The sequence below is a fragment of the Gobius niger genome, assembly GCF_951799975.1.
Source record: "Gobius niger genome assembly, chromosome: 2".
Taxonomy (NCBI): Eukaryota; Metazoa; Chordata; class Actinopteri; order Gobiiformes; family Gobiidae; genus Gobius; species Gobius niger.
Window position 1 is genome coordinate 4,048,459 of NC_136853.1, and position 17,077 is coordinate 4,065,535.

General features: G+C 45.4%; 1 protein-coding gene across 1 annotated transcript in view; it reads right to left on the reverse strand.

Annotated features, from left to right (window-relative positions):
• csrp2 (cysteine and glycine-rich protein 2) overlaps positions 1 to 17,077 on the reverse strand; it is a 34,657-nt gene that overhangs the window by 7,158 nt on the left and 10,422 nt on the right. The window contains exons 3-4 of the mRNA XM_079582860.1: positions 4,102 to 4,270; positions 2,057 to 2,186 (exon numbers count right to left, since the gene is read on the reverse strand). Coding sequence (XP_079438986.1) covers positions 2,057 to 2,186; positions 4,102 to 4,270 — 299 coding nt within the window. The remainder of the gene's footprint in view (positions 1 to 2,056; positions 2,187 to 4,101; positions 4,271 to 17,077) is intronic.

Here is a 17,077-nt window from a genome sequence, read left to right on the forward strand (position 1 = left end):
GAAATGAACACGTTAAAATCCCCCCTCTGCTGTATACTAATATTAATGAATGAACACGTTTTGAGTGACAGTGCAGGATTTTAGAGGCAGTTGTGGTGAACAGGTCTGAGCTCATTCTACACATTAGGACATGGAGAAACATGTAGGGGGAGGAAAATACTTTAAACTCCGTATAGTCCCTTTAAAGCACAGCACATATACAGAAACATCAAGACATGAGAATACACAGTGCACCTGTGCGGAGCTGGAGTCTTTTCTTGGGTAGGGGAGAAAGGGAATTAATGATGTGAATGAGTGTTTGTAAATATAGTAGCAAAAGCCTCGGTCCGTATCTGGTTTATCTCCGTGACGTGACCTTCAGGGGGGAATGTTGACGGTGTAGGAGAGATCAGAGGTCCAGCTGCTTCGATCTCCTCTCAGGAGGAAAATTATTATCATTTAGGGCGAGTTGCAGCCAATAAACAGAAGTAGTGACCTACTTTTGCATCGCTAATACTAACTGTCTCCCATTCATTCTCAATGGTAAATATGGATGCAATACACTTTTTGGCCACCAGCGTCAAAATTGTGGGCGCTGTTTCACTCCTTTGACAAAGGTAAGGAAACACTGTTGTGGTGTCTTGGTGATTATCAATCACAGAGTGTTGTAGCATCAACTTTCCCAGTTTTCCAACTTTCATTGTTAAGGCTGTTGACGTCAACAAAGGTTCATGTTAAAAACTGACTTGTATGTATGTATGCTGAACTGAGACTTTCAAAATAATCAAATGTAGCATTTTCTTCGAGTTAACAAATGAATGAGGTAAAGTCACTGTAGGTGCTGCAGATACAGGTGTTTGTTTTTTGCTCTATATTGCTACAATAGTTGATTTTTTTCGACTAAAACTAGGATTTTGCCAGAGTTAACATTTATTTTAATGTATCGTGTTATTTGCATAGATAGAATCAAATGCAAATATATACAGAAAAATACAATGAAGTAACCACCGTAAATTCTCTAATACTGGCCTGTATTCCATTAGCGGCCGGGTCTCTAACGGGTCTCTAACAGTTCGCGGCTGGCGTAGGCAAATTAAAGCCGGTCTCTAAAACAGGCCGGGGCTTTTATTAGAAACTATAGCGGTAGAAATATTCCCCATGTTAGGAATTTGTAAATGATAACTCACGTGCAGGAAGTAAACAAACGGGAACCCGGGCCGAGGGGGACGCTGCAGAGGAGCTGATCCGAGCGTAACTTTGACACGGATTTAGCCACTTTTGAAACCTCCTGTGACTATATTTGGAAACAGGGCAACAAATGTTGTGTGACCCTCCAGGGTTTTAATAAAGTCACCATCGTGTCTTCAAAGCACGTCCAGCTGCTCCGTGTGCAGGTCAGTCCCACGCCTCAAAATAACTCCTCCGATCAGCACGAGCGTCTCGTCTTCTCTCGGGTCAGTCTCATGATCGATCACAAACACAAACGCTCCGTCTAAACTCACCTTTTACACAAGATAACAACAAATAATCCGGTCCGCGGTAAAAACGAAACAGAAACCTGCAGTGACACTGATGTCAAAGCTCCGCTAACAGCAACGGAACACTTCCTGTTGTCCCGACAAAATAAAAGGCGTCAATGTTCCAGCCGCTGGGAGAGGGTTTGAAATGTTCATTAATAAATTAACCTAATATTTTAGGTGCAAATGGACACAAATCTCGTTTTTCTTCATTTTCCTGGTCGTCCGTTTTGCTCAAATAGAAATAAAGGCCTGTCTCTAATTGTGGCCTGGTTCCAATAAAGGCCTGGTCCTAGATGCCCTTGAGTAAATAAAGGCCCCAGCCTATATTAGAGCATTTACGGTCTTATTATTTGAAGTTATATGTGTTTCACGCTTCGCCGTGTTCGGCCCACGACCCACAGGCACTTTTCATTTTGGCCCTCGGAGACAAAATGTTTGGCCCCCCTGCTCCACAGCATTTAATAATGAATAATATCTTCGAGATTATACAAAAATTGTGAAAGATATGCAAATTTCACTTTCAACACATGACTTATCCAGTGGAGCTCTGGACGTACCTTTCCTGCTCCCATGATCTTCTCGGCCGCGAACACAGAGTCTCCACACCGGGCGCACTTGTCCGAACCTCCGAACTTCTGAGCAAACTTCGAGGGGTTTGGGTTCGTGGTGGGCTTGTGCGACTGGGCCCTGGAGGGAAACACAAACAAACAGTGAATACATGAATCCTAAACGGCGTCTCTCTGGCCTCCGCAGTCACGTCCTCATTAGCGCCCGTGCAGCCTCCCGTGGCGAGCGCCCCGTGGCTGAACTCTGCAGCTCGGATGTGTTTTGATTTCACCGACTGGCACTCACAGCCTGTTAGAGCGCGGCTACAGGCAGTGAAATAGAACTTGTGCTCGTGTGGTTTTATCATTAGATAGAAATAAGGCTGATCTCACAGTTTGCATCATGGTTTTAAAACTCGGGGCTGGTGGAGAGAGGGAGAGGAAATGTTTACTGCCAATTAGCAAAACCAATCCTAAATCATGATGCAAAAGTCGATCCTTGGTTGTGAGACTTTTTGTTTGTTTTGATGGGAGAGAAGGACAAACACAACATACATTTATTAATGGTTTGAGTTGTTGAGGTTGTGTAAAAAGAGGCAAGCTAAAGGGTTGCTCTCCTGGAGACATAATCAAGACAATAAAGTAGCCTATAACTTAACGTAACAGGCCACAGTTTTTCCATTCTGAGATATGTTCTTACCTGAGCTTAGGGGAGTTGATGCGTACCTGTTGGGTCTTTGTGCCCGTGGAAGAGCTTGGTCACTTCTAACTTCACCCCCATTTGGAGCTAAAGGAATATACTGGGAGAGGCCAAATGCTAACAATTGGCAACAAGAGGGCACGCACAAAGACCAGACGGGTACACGTCAACTCGTCTAAGCTCAGGCAAGAACATATTTCAGTATGGAAAAACTGTGGCCTGTTCCTTTAAAGGGATATTTCAGGATTTTTGACATAGGGCCTCATTTCCTAGTTACCCAGAGTGTTGCTGATTTCTGGAGATGTTTTTTTTTTGTAATTCACGCAGTTCTTATATTTGAAGAGTTTCGTGGCGCTAGGCTAATGCAAGGCTAGCGCATTTCTATGGTATCAGCTAGCCTGCATTAAAAACACCCGCTCCACAGAGCACCTGAGGCAAATCACTTATAACGCCAGACTAACCATATCAATGTCTGTGTCGATAGAATAATTTTAACCATTTTGCATTTAAAATAACTTATATTTGAGCAGCATCAGCTTCGTGGTTGTATGAGCTAGGCAGCGGCGGAGTGATCTGCTAGAAAATAGTCCCTCAAAATGCGATCATTCATGTGATGCAGGTCAGTTATATTCCAAAAATGATTCTATGGACACAGACATTTATATGGTTAGTCTGGTGTTATAAGTGATTTGCCTCAGGTGCTCTGTGGAGCGGGTCAGTTTTTAATGCAGGCTAGCTGATACCATAGACATGTGCTAGCCTTGAACTAGCCTTGCGCCACGAAACTCTTCAAACATAAGAACTGCATGAATTACAAAAAAAATATCTCCAGAAATCAGCAACACTCTGGATAACTAGGAAATGAGGCCCTATGTCAAATCCTGAAACATCCCTTTAACTTATTTCAAAATGGTAAATTAAGTGACCACAAAATAACATATTTTATTTCTCATCTTGTCATCACCGGTCTTGAAAAGTATCACCATAATGCCTTTTGTACATTGCATGTCGCTGAACCCTATTGTGCATGTTTTTTGTTGTAGAGGAAAGGGAACACCTCCACACAGGAAGGTCCAGATCACTAACCGATCACTAGCCAGGACTAAATCTGGCCTAAAATGGACCAAACGCCCGTGTCCTGGTATGAGCCTCACACTTGCCCCCGTGGTCAGGTGGTGATTGTTATGAAAGAGGCCCTTGTGTAACTCCAGGGGCCCGAGTTCATGATACAAAGGGCCTCATTCAGGGGCCACGGAGCTGGAGTTACTCTCCGTAAGCACAATAAAAACACACTTTCCTCACAGACACACAGTCAAAACTCAGGAGAGAATCAGGACGAGTGGTTAGCGTTACTCACTGTGGCTGCTTGATGCCCAGCCGCTCCCCCCGGTCCATGTTGAGCGTCCCCGCGCCCTGCCCGTAGCCGTAGCCTTTTGGCCCGTACTTCTTGCCGTAGCAGGATTTGCAGTAGATTTCCTGCTCGTGTATGGCCAGTGTGGTGCTGTCCAGACCCTTTCTGCAAACCACTGAGGACAAGGAAACAATGGGAATGGATGAATTCTTAGAGTGGACTTTGGAGAGTGTGGGTGAGTACATTCAGAATCAGAAAACGGTATTAATCCTGTGACGGGCAGATCTTTGCAGCGACCGGGCCGTGTACACACAACAGAGCATTTACAGTACACAAAAGTTTGAATTTCAGAAGCTCATAACAGAAGGGATAAAGGAGTTCGAAGAGTGATTTGTTTTCTGATCACAGGCCGTTAAAAACACCGACCTGGGGGCAGTCAGGACGATATGATCTAAGTCTATGACCAGCCTGACTCTTCCAGAGCGAGGTCAGGTCTCTCTGTCGGGCACCAATGATTTTGGAACACACATTATTAACAACTCTGTTCACGTTGTTTTGTGTCTCACAGATAGACAACCAAACCAAACCAACAGACGAAAGAAAACGTGAGAAGACTTTCTATGTAGGAGCAGTACTTGTACTTGTAACTCTCAACAATTTGCACCTTTTCAGCTCTGCCCACACATTTTTAACTGGACTGAGATCAGGTCTTTGTGAGGACCACTTCAAAACATTGACTTTGTTTTCCTAAAGCCACTTTGTTTGGCAGCTTTGGGTCATTGTCCATTTGGAAAACCCATCTGCCCCAAGCTTTAACTTCCTGCTCTTGAGATGTTGCTCCAATATTTCCACATAGAGTTCTTTCTTCATGATGTCGTCTATTTTGTGAAGTGCACCAGTCCCTCCCACAGCAAAACAGCCCCACAGCATGATGCTGCCCCCCCGTATTTCACAGTTGGGATTGGGATTAGGATGGTGTTCTCAGGCTTTTTCCTCCAAACATGACGATGATCATTATGGCCAAAAAAAGATATTCTTTTTCCGTCTTTATACTTTTTTTATTTGCAAACCCAAACTGGCTTTTCTGATGTTTCTTTTGGAGTCAGAGCTTCTTCCTGCAGAGTTCCCTCTCAGCCCATGTCAGGACTTGTTTCACTCTGGATAATGACAAACTCTGACCAGGTTCAGCATCTTCACCAGGTCTTTTGTTCTTGGGTTGATCTTCACATTTCAGACACAGCACGTTCATCTCTGACACAGAACCCGCCTCCTCTCTGATCTGTGTGATGACTGGACATTTACTTCATTGTTCAGGTGTGTTTAAATTACACCAAAGGATGAACCAGACTTGTGCTTCCAAGGTCATGACATCATCATCTGGGCTTTAACTGTTTAAAAGATATAGGAAGCTTAATGTATGTAACTTTTGGTTTTGTAAAAAGTAATAAAAAAAATGTGCAGAAAATTATATCTCTCATTCTTCTGGAATTTGACAAATAGAAATATTTTTTTAATTCAAAATTGGCAAAGATTGAAAAATGCAAATGTGTCTTTTTTTGAAGTGTATATAAACATATGGTTCCCACTGTAGGTCTAAGAAATGATCGTCGCAGCAGGTGAGAGAAAGAGCCAGGCCAGACGACAGTATCATCGGAGAATTGGACAAAATACGTTTGTTCATTCGGGCTTCTGCAACTGTCAGTATATAACATGAAAAGCGGAGGTGGCAGCACACACCCCTGCGGAGACCCGGTGTTGGGCGTGTGATATTTTTCCATTCACCAGGACTCGCTGAACTCTGTTACTACATCTGTGTGGGCTACAGAGACTCGGAAGTGCCGCCTTCAAATTACACAGTGTTTAACAGCGAAGCAAAACTAAATTAGTTTTCAAATGATAAGAGAGATGCAACATTTTCCTATCAGGAGAGACTTGAAGCCTCTCATTTGCAAACCACAGATATGGAGGAAAGCTGCCTTTAAACGCACAGCCCTTTGGTGTTTATGAACCATGAAGTCCCACATGTAAAGTTCTCCATTTGTTTATCTGTTGCCCAACTGTTACTGTTTGTAAAGAAACTGCTGTTATGACATTTTTGGGCTATACTAAAGCAATTTGATTTGAACCAAGACTAAACTCAGTCTGAACCTGGTCTAAACCAAATAAAAACAAGGACTAAGCGTTTTTTTTTTAGAATGAAGACTAGAATAATTTAAAGGGCTCTGAAAAGCATGGGCTTCTTGTATTGGTTTAGCAGATCATTTTCCCAAAAATAGGGAAATTAATCCGTCCATTAAAAGTGCCTAAAGATGGTGCAGAATGTTCCACAGAGGAGCATTTCATAACGTATAGACGGTTTATAAACAGACTATTTCACATCAGATTGAACATATGCCAGATTGAACATATGGGAGTAAGTCACTAAATGCAAGTCTCGAGTCAAGTCCAAGTCGTGAAGGTCCAAGTCTCAAGTAAGTCCAAGTATTGGATAGCTCTTTAATTTAACTCGTTTGGACTGTATACATAGATGTTTGTATTCGCCTCGGGGTGTCGGTCAGAACACAAGGATGGGATGCAGGTATGTTTCAATTGGGTTTAATGCAGCAAAGCTCAGACATCCAGCAGCAGGTATGGATGATTCTGTGTGTGTGGTCTACAAAGAAATGATAAAACAATAATTACTACAATTGCCCTACTTTACATAAAACAACAAAGGGTCTCTAAATAATACTGTTAGCTTAGCATTCTAGCATAGCATACTAGCATACTTAGTAAATTATAAAGTTAATAGAACACTGCACCCAAGAACACAATATTCACAAACAACATATTGACACACAGGTAAATTGTCCACCGAGCTAAGGCTTGTGTTGGCTTACTTGTGGTCAAAAACGCACACAACTTGAGCTGCCGATGTCGCTGCATCTGAGCCTCGTGCAGAACTGAACTAAAAATAAGGCTGAGGCTGTGGCGTGGCCTACCTGAAAAGTGCGTTTACCGCTAGTTGCCACAAGGGGGCAACAAAACCCTTCTGTCTTTCCAACAAAGCCGCCCCCCAATTTGTAGGGCAAATTGGAAACATCACGGAAAGGCAGACTTATCAGGAAGGGTTAGTCCATCTTCGTCCTTAATCTCTGGAAGGACAATGAGTCTTACGATGGGTCGCACATAGGTCTTGCCTTCAATCTTCACCTCTGCGGTCCTAATGAGGCCGTCGGATCCGGGCATTACTTTGACCACTTGTCCGATTCTCCATTGCCCACGAGGAACCTGAGGATCCACGAGTAGAACTACAGTTCCTTCTTTGATGTTCTCCACAGGGGTTCTCCATTTACTCCGGGTCTGGAGGTTGGGTAAGTAGTTCCGTACAAACGCTGACCAAAAATGGTCTGCCAGGACTTGTGAGTGTCTCCAACTACGTCGGCCACGCATTTCACCAGTGGGGTAGACTACTTGCGGTAAGGAGCTATCAGGCCGCCCCATAAGAAGGTAGTTAGGCGTCACAGGGTCCGCATCGGATACATCAGATGAAACATAGCCCAGCGGCTTTGCATTCAGAATTCCCTCAACCTCAACCAAGACAGTTCTGAGCACCTCCTCTTTGACACTCTGAGAGGCGATGGTGGTGTACAAGGCTGTCTTGATGGACCTTATTTCTCTTTCCCATACGCCTCCGAAGTGTGGCGCTGCGGGCGGGTTGAATCTGAAACTAATCTGCTGCTTTGCCAGCTGGTCTTGTAACCCAGAAGACATTTGAGCAAAGGCTTCTCTGATTTCTCTTTCACCCCCTTTGAAGTTTGTTCCCTGGTCCGAATACACTTCTGCAGGTTTACCTCGACGGGCGATGAATCTCCTGAAGGCCATCAAAAAGGAGTCTGTATCGATTGAAGACAGGAGATCAATATGAACAGCCCTAGTCGTGAGGCACTTAAAGAGTATTCCCCAGCGTTTCTCTTGGCGACGTCCTAATTTGACTAGGAAAGGCCCGAAACAATCCATGCCGGTGCAGTAAAAGGCGGGCTTAAACAGCTGTAGTCGAGCTTCAGGGAGGTCAGCCATTTGTTGTGAAGCGACTTTCGCTCTCCATCTCCTACACTCGAGGCAGCCATGTTGATGGCGTCTCACAGCCTCACGTCCACGCAAGATCCAAACTGAACGGCGAAGTTCCGCAAATACTCGTTCAGGCCCAGGGTGACAGAGACGGGCATCAAAATCTTTGATGAGTAGCTTGGTGTAAGGATGGCCGGGATCAAGGACTATAGGATGGGCAGCAGCTGCATCAATATTCTCGGCTCGACGCAATCTGCCTCCTACTCGGATCAGGTCCACATCTTTGTCGTATTGTGGGGCAAGACACGACAAGCGGCTATTAGTTGGGATTGCCTTGCCAGACTTGAGCAGGTTGCATTCCTCTGCAAAGCTGTCCCTTTGGATTGACTGAAAGAGATGTCGTTCAGCTTGTTTATATGTCTTGGCAGGTGGCATGGCAGGTAGTGAGGGGTCTTGCTGCGCTGCCGCCCCATGGAGCTCCTTAGCTTTGGCTTCTACCAGCTCTTGCCAGGTGGTAGCTTTAGAGTGGTCTGAGGTACAAGAGCCTGAGTCAGAGACGACCATACCACAGATAGCAGATCGCTTACACTCTGTCATTTCTTGAGGGGACTCCGAGGTTGTGAGGGAAGGATTTGAAGGCCACGTGTCTGCTGGTAGGAGGAGAAAATCTGGACCCTGGCTCCAACGGTTGGACTGCACAAGCTCTGCAAGTGTCTTCCCTCTAGTAAGGTCGTCAGCTGGGTTACTAGAGGTATCCACATACCTCCATGTGCTTTGCTCTGTAAGGTCTTGGATTTCTGCGATTCTGGTCCCTACAAAGACTTTGAAGTGGCAGGAGGTGGAGTGAAGCCATCTCAGGACTGTGGTAGAGTCAGACCACAGTGTGTAACTCTGAATCTTGAGGGTTAACTCGTTCTGGAGGAGCTTAAGCAACTGAGCTCCGGTGAGGGCCGCACACAACTCCAGCCTTGGAACAGAAAGCTGTTTCTTAGGAGCAACACGGGATCTGCCGATGATAAAAGACAAGTGTACAGTACCTTTGTCATCAGTTGAGCGTAGGTAGGCTACGGAGCCATATGCACGCTCTGAAGCGTCGCAAAAGATGTGCACTTCTTGTGTCACTTCTGGTCTGTCCATACTTGGTGCTGTGTAGCATCTTGACAAAGCAACCTCTGGTAGCTGCTCCAACTCCCTTTCCCAAGATAACCACAACTGTAACAGGTCTTCAGGGAGCTGTGTGTCGTCCCAGTCTCGGTGCTTAGCCCACAGTTGTTGGACGATGATCTTTGCTCTGGTAGTAAAGGGCAGGATATATCCCAGTGGATCATACTGACTTGCTAAAATGCGATATATGTTTCGCATGGTTGGTTCGCCGTAGGTGATTGGCCGATGCTTGTATCCAAGGGTATCTGCGTCACAATGCCAGCTCAATCCCAGGGTGGACTCGAGGGCTTCAGCTTTGTCATGTGATAACCAGAGATCCAGCTTGTCAGATCGGGCTTCCGGTGGTAAGAGGGAGATGACTTCCGGCTTGTTACTTGCCCACTGGCGAATTTCAAATCCTCCGTGGGACAGTAGGGCTCGGAGTTTGTCGACCAGCTGCCTTGCCTGTTCTACTGATGGAACGCTCTGCAGACAGTTATCCACATAAAAGCATTGCTCAACCGAGAATCGCACATCTTCTTCAGGCTTGCTGTGCTGGAATACATGCTGTTGTAGAGCATAGGAAGCACAGCAGGGACTACAAGTGGTCCCAAACGGGAGAACTTGCCACTCATAGATGTCTGGAGGTTTGTCTCTGTCACTGCGCCAGAGGAATCTCAGGAGAGGTTTATCCTCGGGTAACAGGCGTACCTGATGGTACATTCCTTTGATGTCCCCGCTGATGGCCACGCTGTGTTCTCTGAAGCGCAGGAGCACTCCAACCAGAGACGGGCTCAGAGTAGGTCCAGGTAACAGCCACTCATTTAGGTTGAGTCCTTTGAAGCAGAACGAGCAGTTAAAAACGACTCTGTTTTTCCCATTGTGCTGGACCATATGATGGGGCAGGAACCAGCTCTCGTCACTGTCACACTGATTACCAGGACTGAGTTTTGCCACAACACCTGAGGTTTCGAGCTTCTCCATCTCTCCTCTGTAAGCGACAGCCTTGTCAGGATCCCGTGCCAAGCGTCTCTCCATACTTTTCAGACTCGGCATCACTGCTTCCTTGGGAGCCTGAAAAACAGGTGAGTCCTTCTTTCTCAACAACGGCGTTGCGTACCTTAGTATCCCGTTTACTTCCACCCTCTCAGTCTTGGCTTGGAGCAGGTTTAATGCTTCAGTGTCTTCACGTGATCTAGTGACCTCTTTCTCATTTCTAAAGGGAAGAATGTCAACCTGCCAGAGCTTCTCAACATTTCTTTTGAGTTCAGCGGCTTCAGGACTGAGTGACGTGAAGAGACACTGCTGAGGTTGTAGCTGTGTTTCCAGCATTCTCGCTGGCCCTTGCAATGTCCAACCTAATCGGGTGTGGATGGCGGCTGGTCCACCTGGAGGGCCAAGACGCACTCGTTCGATGGGACACAGGAGGTGTGGGTGGTCAGCCCCAATTAACAGCAATGGTGAGACACGACTGAAGGCTTGTAGAGGCAGATTGGACAGGTGTTTGTATTTCTTCTTCAGGGTAGCGATGGGATAAGAATGTTCTGCTAGACCAAGGCGCTGAGCAGTGAATGCATTTGTAATTTTGTAGGATTTCTTTGGCTGGAATATGGATGAGATTTCGAATGAAACTGATGCACCGTGCAGCACTTGAATGTCCTGCCTGATGGTTCTGAGGGATATGTCCTCCGGACTTCCTGTCACCTCAAGTTGCTGAGCTGCAGCCGACAGTAGCATCGTCCGGTCTGATCCATCATCGAGGACTGCATATGTGTCCAACGTCTTGTCCCCGTGTCGTAGAAGCACCCGGATTATTTTCAGGAGGACACGAGTTGGGTCAGAGGGCTTGTCCATATACAGAGTCTCAGTAGCTGAGCTGACAAGGCAGGTGCCTTCCTTTGCTTCTCTGGTATTGACATCATGCAGTATGAGGAGATGTTTACCTTGGCAGGTACTGCAGGGCTTCTTTAAGTTGCACTTTGCGGCCTGGTGCGCTCTTCCACAACGCCAACAGCGTTTATTGGTCTTAATCCAATCAATCATTTGAGCCTTGTCGAAGCATTTAAAGGTGGCGCATTGACTTAAGAAGTGATCTTCAGTTTCACAGTAGGGGCAGTAAGCTTTAGGAGCGCTCTTACTTTTCTTGGTTGCCTGTGAACTGCTTACAGTCTCTGTTTTCGGAGTAGGCGTGGCTTCTTCTGCACCATGAAGTATAGTGGCAGAGCGAGGAAGTGGCTTTGACTCACGATGACGATCTGACTTTGAGGGAGCTCTCTTTTTCTGTGCATAGCTTCCCCTTTGTCCATCTGTTGTTTGGCACCATGTCTCTAACTGTAGCCAATCAGAGAATTCAAGCAGGTCGTAAATGGCACTAGAGTGGCGGCACATGTGTCTTCTGAACTCCGCCCTCATCTCACTGGGTAGTTTACTAAGGAGGCGTGACACGTGAGAGCCGCATCTGAGCTCTATCTCTCCCTCTGTGCCCAAGGTCCGCAGCATGCCCACCAACGCTCTAATCTGCAATGCAAACCTCTCAAAGGCTTCAGTATCTCCGCATCTGATGTCCGGTGAATCCATGACATTGGCGATTTTCTGAAGGGCTAATTGGTGAGGTTGGCCAAACTTCTCAGACAGAGCTGCAATAGTGTCTGTATACGGCGTAGGTGAGTTTAGGTAGGCATCTGCAATCAAGCGAGCGTCCTCCAGCTTTAAATGGTCCATTAGGATTTGAAACTTGAATAGCTCTGTACTATCTGGAGGAAGCAAGTTATTGAGAGCAATCTTTAAACGAGCAAACTCCCCTGGGTCTTCTCTTGTGTAAACAAGTAGGGCTGGTCAGGCTGCTTGGGGGAATCTCTGTGTCTGGTAGTGATGTCTGGCCTAGATAGAGGTAGATAGTTATCCCCCTGACTCTGAGGGTTGTTCTTCTGATCATTGTAGCCATAGGAAGGAGCTACACTGACAGGTAAAAGGAAGTCATGCCGCCCAGCGCTGTTGTCTCTGGGAGGAAGAGGTGGGGCTACTAATGCCTGCTGCTTTAGAAGTGTCAGCTCTGCCATCAGATTATCCAGTCTGTCAATCATCACATCCTGTGCAAAGGGGTTGTTGGAAGCAGGATATACACTTTGAGACCTTTGATTACCTTGAGTGCTGTAAACTTGTGCAGTATCACGTTGAGAAGAATTGCGTCTAGGTGGGATAGGAGGTGGTAGGTTTACTGGCTGCCTTGACTGTATGTCAGGTAGTAGACGCTGCTGAAAACGTGGTAACTGAGGAGAGGGAGATGACTGCAACGGTCTTTGATGAGGTGTAGAGTACAATAATCCACCGGCTGCTCCTGCTGGTGGCTCTGGATCCTTCTCTTCCAGCATAGAAGATGATAGCTGATCTATAGTATAGTACCAGCCATCTTGACTGATGGGACTGGAGGCTCTTGATGATATAGGCGAGTAAATACCTCTTCTTGAAGCTGGCACAAACTGACTTGTAGTTTCATTTCTGGGCTGTACTGTAGTCGTCCGCCGTGATCTGAACTGGCTCACGTCGTAGTCAGTGAGGTAGGAAGGAGGTTGGATGGTCCGTTTGGGCCGTGTAGAATCTATGCCACTTGCATTCTGCTGCTGCATCCTCACGTCCGAGGTGGATACAAATCCGGCGAAGGAGGACCAAATATTGGATAGCTCTTTAATTTAACTCGTTTGGACTGTATACATAGATGTTTGTATTCGCCTCGGGGTGTCGGTCAGAACACAAGGATGGGATGCAGGTATGTTTCAATTGGGTTTAATGCAGCAAAGCTCAGACATCCAGCAGCAGGTATGGATGATTCTGTGTGTGTGGTCTACAAAGAAATGATAAAACAATAATTACTACAATTGCCCTACTTTACATAAAACAACAAAGGGTCTCTAAATAATACTGTTAGCTTAGCATTCTAGCATAGCATACTAGCATACTTAGTAAATTATAAAGTTAATAGAACACTGCACCCAAGAACACAATATTCACAAACAACATATTGACACACAGATAAATTGTCCACCGAGCTAAGGCTTGTGTTGACTTACTTGTGGTCAAAAACGCACACAACTTGAGCTGCCGATGTCGCTGCATCTGAGCCTCGTGCAGAACTGAACTAAAAATAAGGCTGAGGCTGTGGCGTGGCCTACCTGAAAAGTGCGTTTACCGCTAGTTGCCACAAGGGGGCAACAAAACCCTTCTGTCTTTCCAACACCAAGTCAATCGGTCATGGGCTCAAGTCAAGTCAAGTCAAGTCATAGCTTTTGTCAAGTCAAGTCTTGCTTTAACCGGCAAGTCACCTCAAGTCACAAACGCCAGCGTGTCTACTTTTCATGTGTTTAATCTTGAAAATAATAAGTGCTTTCTCAAGATACCGTAATTTTGAAAATTTAGGCTAAAATCAAACTTTTAAAAACTCATGGATTTGGATTTAAAGTCTAATTAATATTTAAACGCCACAACATTCAAAATATATGTATTATAAATAAACAGTCTATGTACAAAATTGCTGGGACAGCATTTTAAGGAAGGGGGCCCGGGGGGTCGACTTAAAAAATATGAAATATAGTATTTTAAATATGAGCTGCTTTTCCCTGCAGTCTGAAAGATAAATATAAAATTAAAGCCGCGCGCGGCGATAAAGGCCCTCGCCCCGGCGCACTCCCCGCTCGCTCTCGTCTCTTGCGACCACCCCGCTCGCTCTCGTCCCTTGCGACCCCCTTCGCTCGCTGTCATACCTTGCTACCACCTCCGCTCTCGTCCCTTGCGACCACTCTTCATCACACTAGGTCCTTGCGAGCTCCATGATTGAACTCGCACATTTTGACGCGAAAATCCCTATTAAGTTGCATTACAGTGCATTATATGCGAAAGTCCCTTTAAGTTGCATTACAGTGCATTATATGCGAAAGTCCCTTTAAGTTGCATTACAGTGCATTATATGCGAAAGTGCCTTTAAGGTGCATTACAGTGCATTATATGCGAAAGTCCCTTTAAGTTGCATTACAGTGCATTATATGCGAAAGTGCCTTTAAGTTGCATTACAGTTTATTATATGCGAAAGTCCCTTTAATTGCATTATAGTGCTATTGTGAAAATCCCTATGTAGTGGCATAATTGTGTTGTAATTGCAAAAATCCCTATTTTGTTGCAGAAACTGTAAGAACTGTTGAAATTGCAGAAACTCTTAACACTGTATAAACTGCTAAAATCACAGACAGACTTCACTGTATCATAATCCTATTAAAATGCCGGCAAGAAAAGAGAATTAGAAAAGTGTCACAGCCATATTTGAACTAGCAACCTCCTACACCAGAGACAAGCACACTATCACTGAGCTGCAGCTCCATGGTACTTGGACTGTGATGTGGGCTAGTTTTGTCTAAGTTATCGAGCAGAAGTTAGTTCCCAGCATCCCACTGGAGGAGAGAGGTAGCTTCAAGTCATGCCCCCCCCCCATACATTTCCTCGATTGTTTTCGACATTTTCCCTAGTGTTGCCTCAATTGTTTTCCTACGATCCCCCCATTTCTAGCTCTTTAGTGACACATATGAAAGCATTTTTCATGAGAGTGGGACCGTAGGTGCGGTTAAAAAAAAAAAAAAAAGAGCAAAGGTCAAAATTGACCCAGCAATCTCATGGTTGGAAACCCAATGCACAAGCAATAACGCTACACGGGCACAGCAAATCTTATGAAACGTGCTGTACTCATGTGACAATGTGTGCAGTGGCCCATGTAAAAGGTGAAAGCAATAGAAAAGTGTCAAGGCTGTGTTTGGACTAGCAACCTCCTTCACTTGAAACATGGGCCTGATGACAGCTTGGCTTATTTAAATTCCCAGGCTGCAATTTTGTACCAGCAACACACTGGAGGAGAGTTTTTTTTCTGTTTTTAATGAGTGTGGGACCATAGGCAATGATTCATGTTCTTACCGGAAGGTGCTGAGTCCAAAAGAAAAAGGAAATAAAAAACAGTTTAGGTTGGGAATTGATCCAGCATCCTCCTGCACACTAGCTCAGCACTCTACCAATGGAGCTACTCAGGTTGAGTGGATGAATCAGCAGATGTAAAATTAATGTCATGAGAGATCCCGTACTTGAGTGCTTGCAAGAAACGGATTTACAGTTTAGAATTCTTCAGGTCATGTCCCCCCCCCCCCACCGCCAACCCCCCACCTCACACCCCCCGACACTTCCCCAATTGTTTTGGACATTTTCCCCAGTGTTGCCTCAATTGTCTCCCTACTATCCCCACATTTCTTTCTCTTTAGTGACGCATATTTTGACAGCGTTCTTCATGAGGGTGGGACCATAAGCGCGGTAAAAAAAAAAAAAAAAGTTAAGTCAGATTTGATCCAGCAACCTAATGGTTGGGAATCCAACACTAAAGCTACGATGCCACACAGGCACAGGAACTTCTGGGAAACGTCCCGCAATCATGTGTTTTAAGCTGTGACAATGTGTGCTGCGGGCAATGGAAAAGGTGAAGACAATATTAAAGTGTCAAGGTTGTGTTTGGACTAGCTACCTCCTTCACTTGAGACAACCATGCTATCACTGAGCTGTAATTCCATGCAAACATGGGCCTGATGACTGCTTGGGTTTTCTAAATTCACAGGCTGAAATTTGATCCCAGCAACACACTGGAGGGGTCATTTCCCTGTTTTTAATGAGTGTGGAACCATCGGCGACGATGCATGTTCTAACCAGAAAGTGCTGAGTCCAAAAGAAAAAAAAAATGAAAAAGAGTCAAAGTCAGGATTTGATCCAGCAACCTCCTGTACACTAACCCAGCTCTCTACCAACGGAGCTACTTCGGCTGAGAAAAAAACAGCGGATGTGAAATAGATGTCATGAGAGACTCCGCACTTGTGTGTTTGCAGGAAACGGATTAACAGTTTAGAAAATAATATATTGTATCATTTTGTAATTGGGGTAAATTCCTGGCTGCCCAAAGAATCGTTGAGAGAGGGTTTCAGCCCTGCAGCACCCTCGATATTGAAGCAATTATTTGGTAAGACCCATGTAGTATGAGGAACACACAGAGAGACGGACAGGAAACAGTCAAATTGAACTTCCTGTGATGGTACGGTTGAGAGAAACGTGAATTTGGAGGCAAAAACGTCCAAATTAAAGCTGATGTCTGTGACAGAGGGGTAGTATAAGTATATACGAGTCCAAAAGTGTAGTTTTTGTGAAGAAAGGGGGAAATTTGGAAAACTGGCGAATTTCAGGAGAGACCTCTGACAGAGGCCAGCATGGTGCCAGGCTAAGACCTCTGGCGATTTTCACGGAGGATGGGCGGGCCACTTACAAGCCACTTGTTACATTAAAAGGCATTTTTGGCGATAGTGGCTGCGTGTGCACACCAATAGGTCCAGGTGGGGAATGTGCACGCGCGCCGGATTGGGTCCGTTCCAATCCGGCCAAGTCTGTGAAAGTTATGAGGCTTTGAAATTTGCTAAAAATGGCCTCTCAGTTGCGGCCTTGTCATGACCACGCCCAATAGTTTACAAAAAATGTAGTTGATGATTTTGAAAGCCACATGGGTTTGGGACATGTTGGCCAAAATTGGAGGCGTTCCATCGAAAACTCGGGGATCAGGGGCCAGAAGTTCAAGAGGTACGATTTTGAAGGTTTGAGGTTCGGGCCAAGATGGCCGACTTCCTGTAGCATTTAGGGCGGGGTCATAATATCATTTTTGACATGTCCTGACGTGGTCTATGTCCCTGGCCAATGTCACTTTTGTACGATGATTTTTTTTGCGACC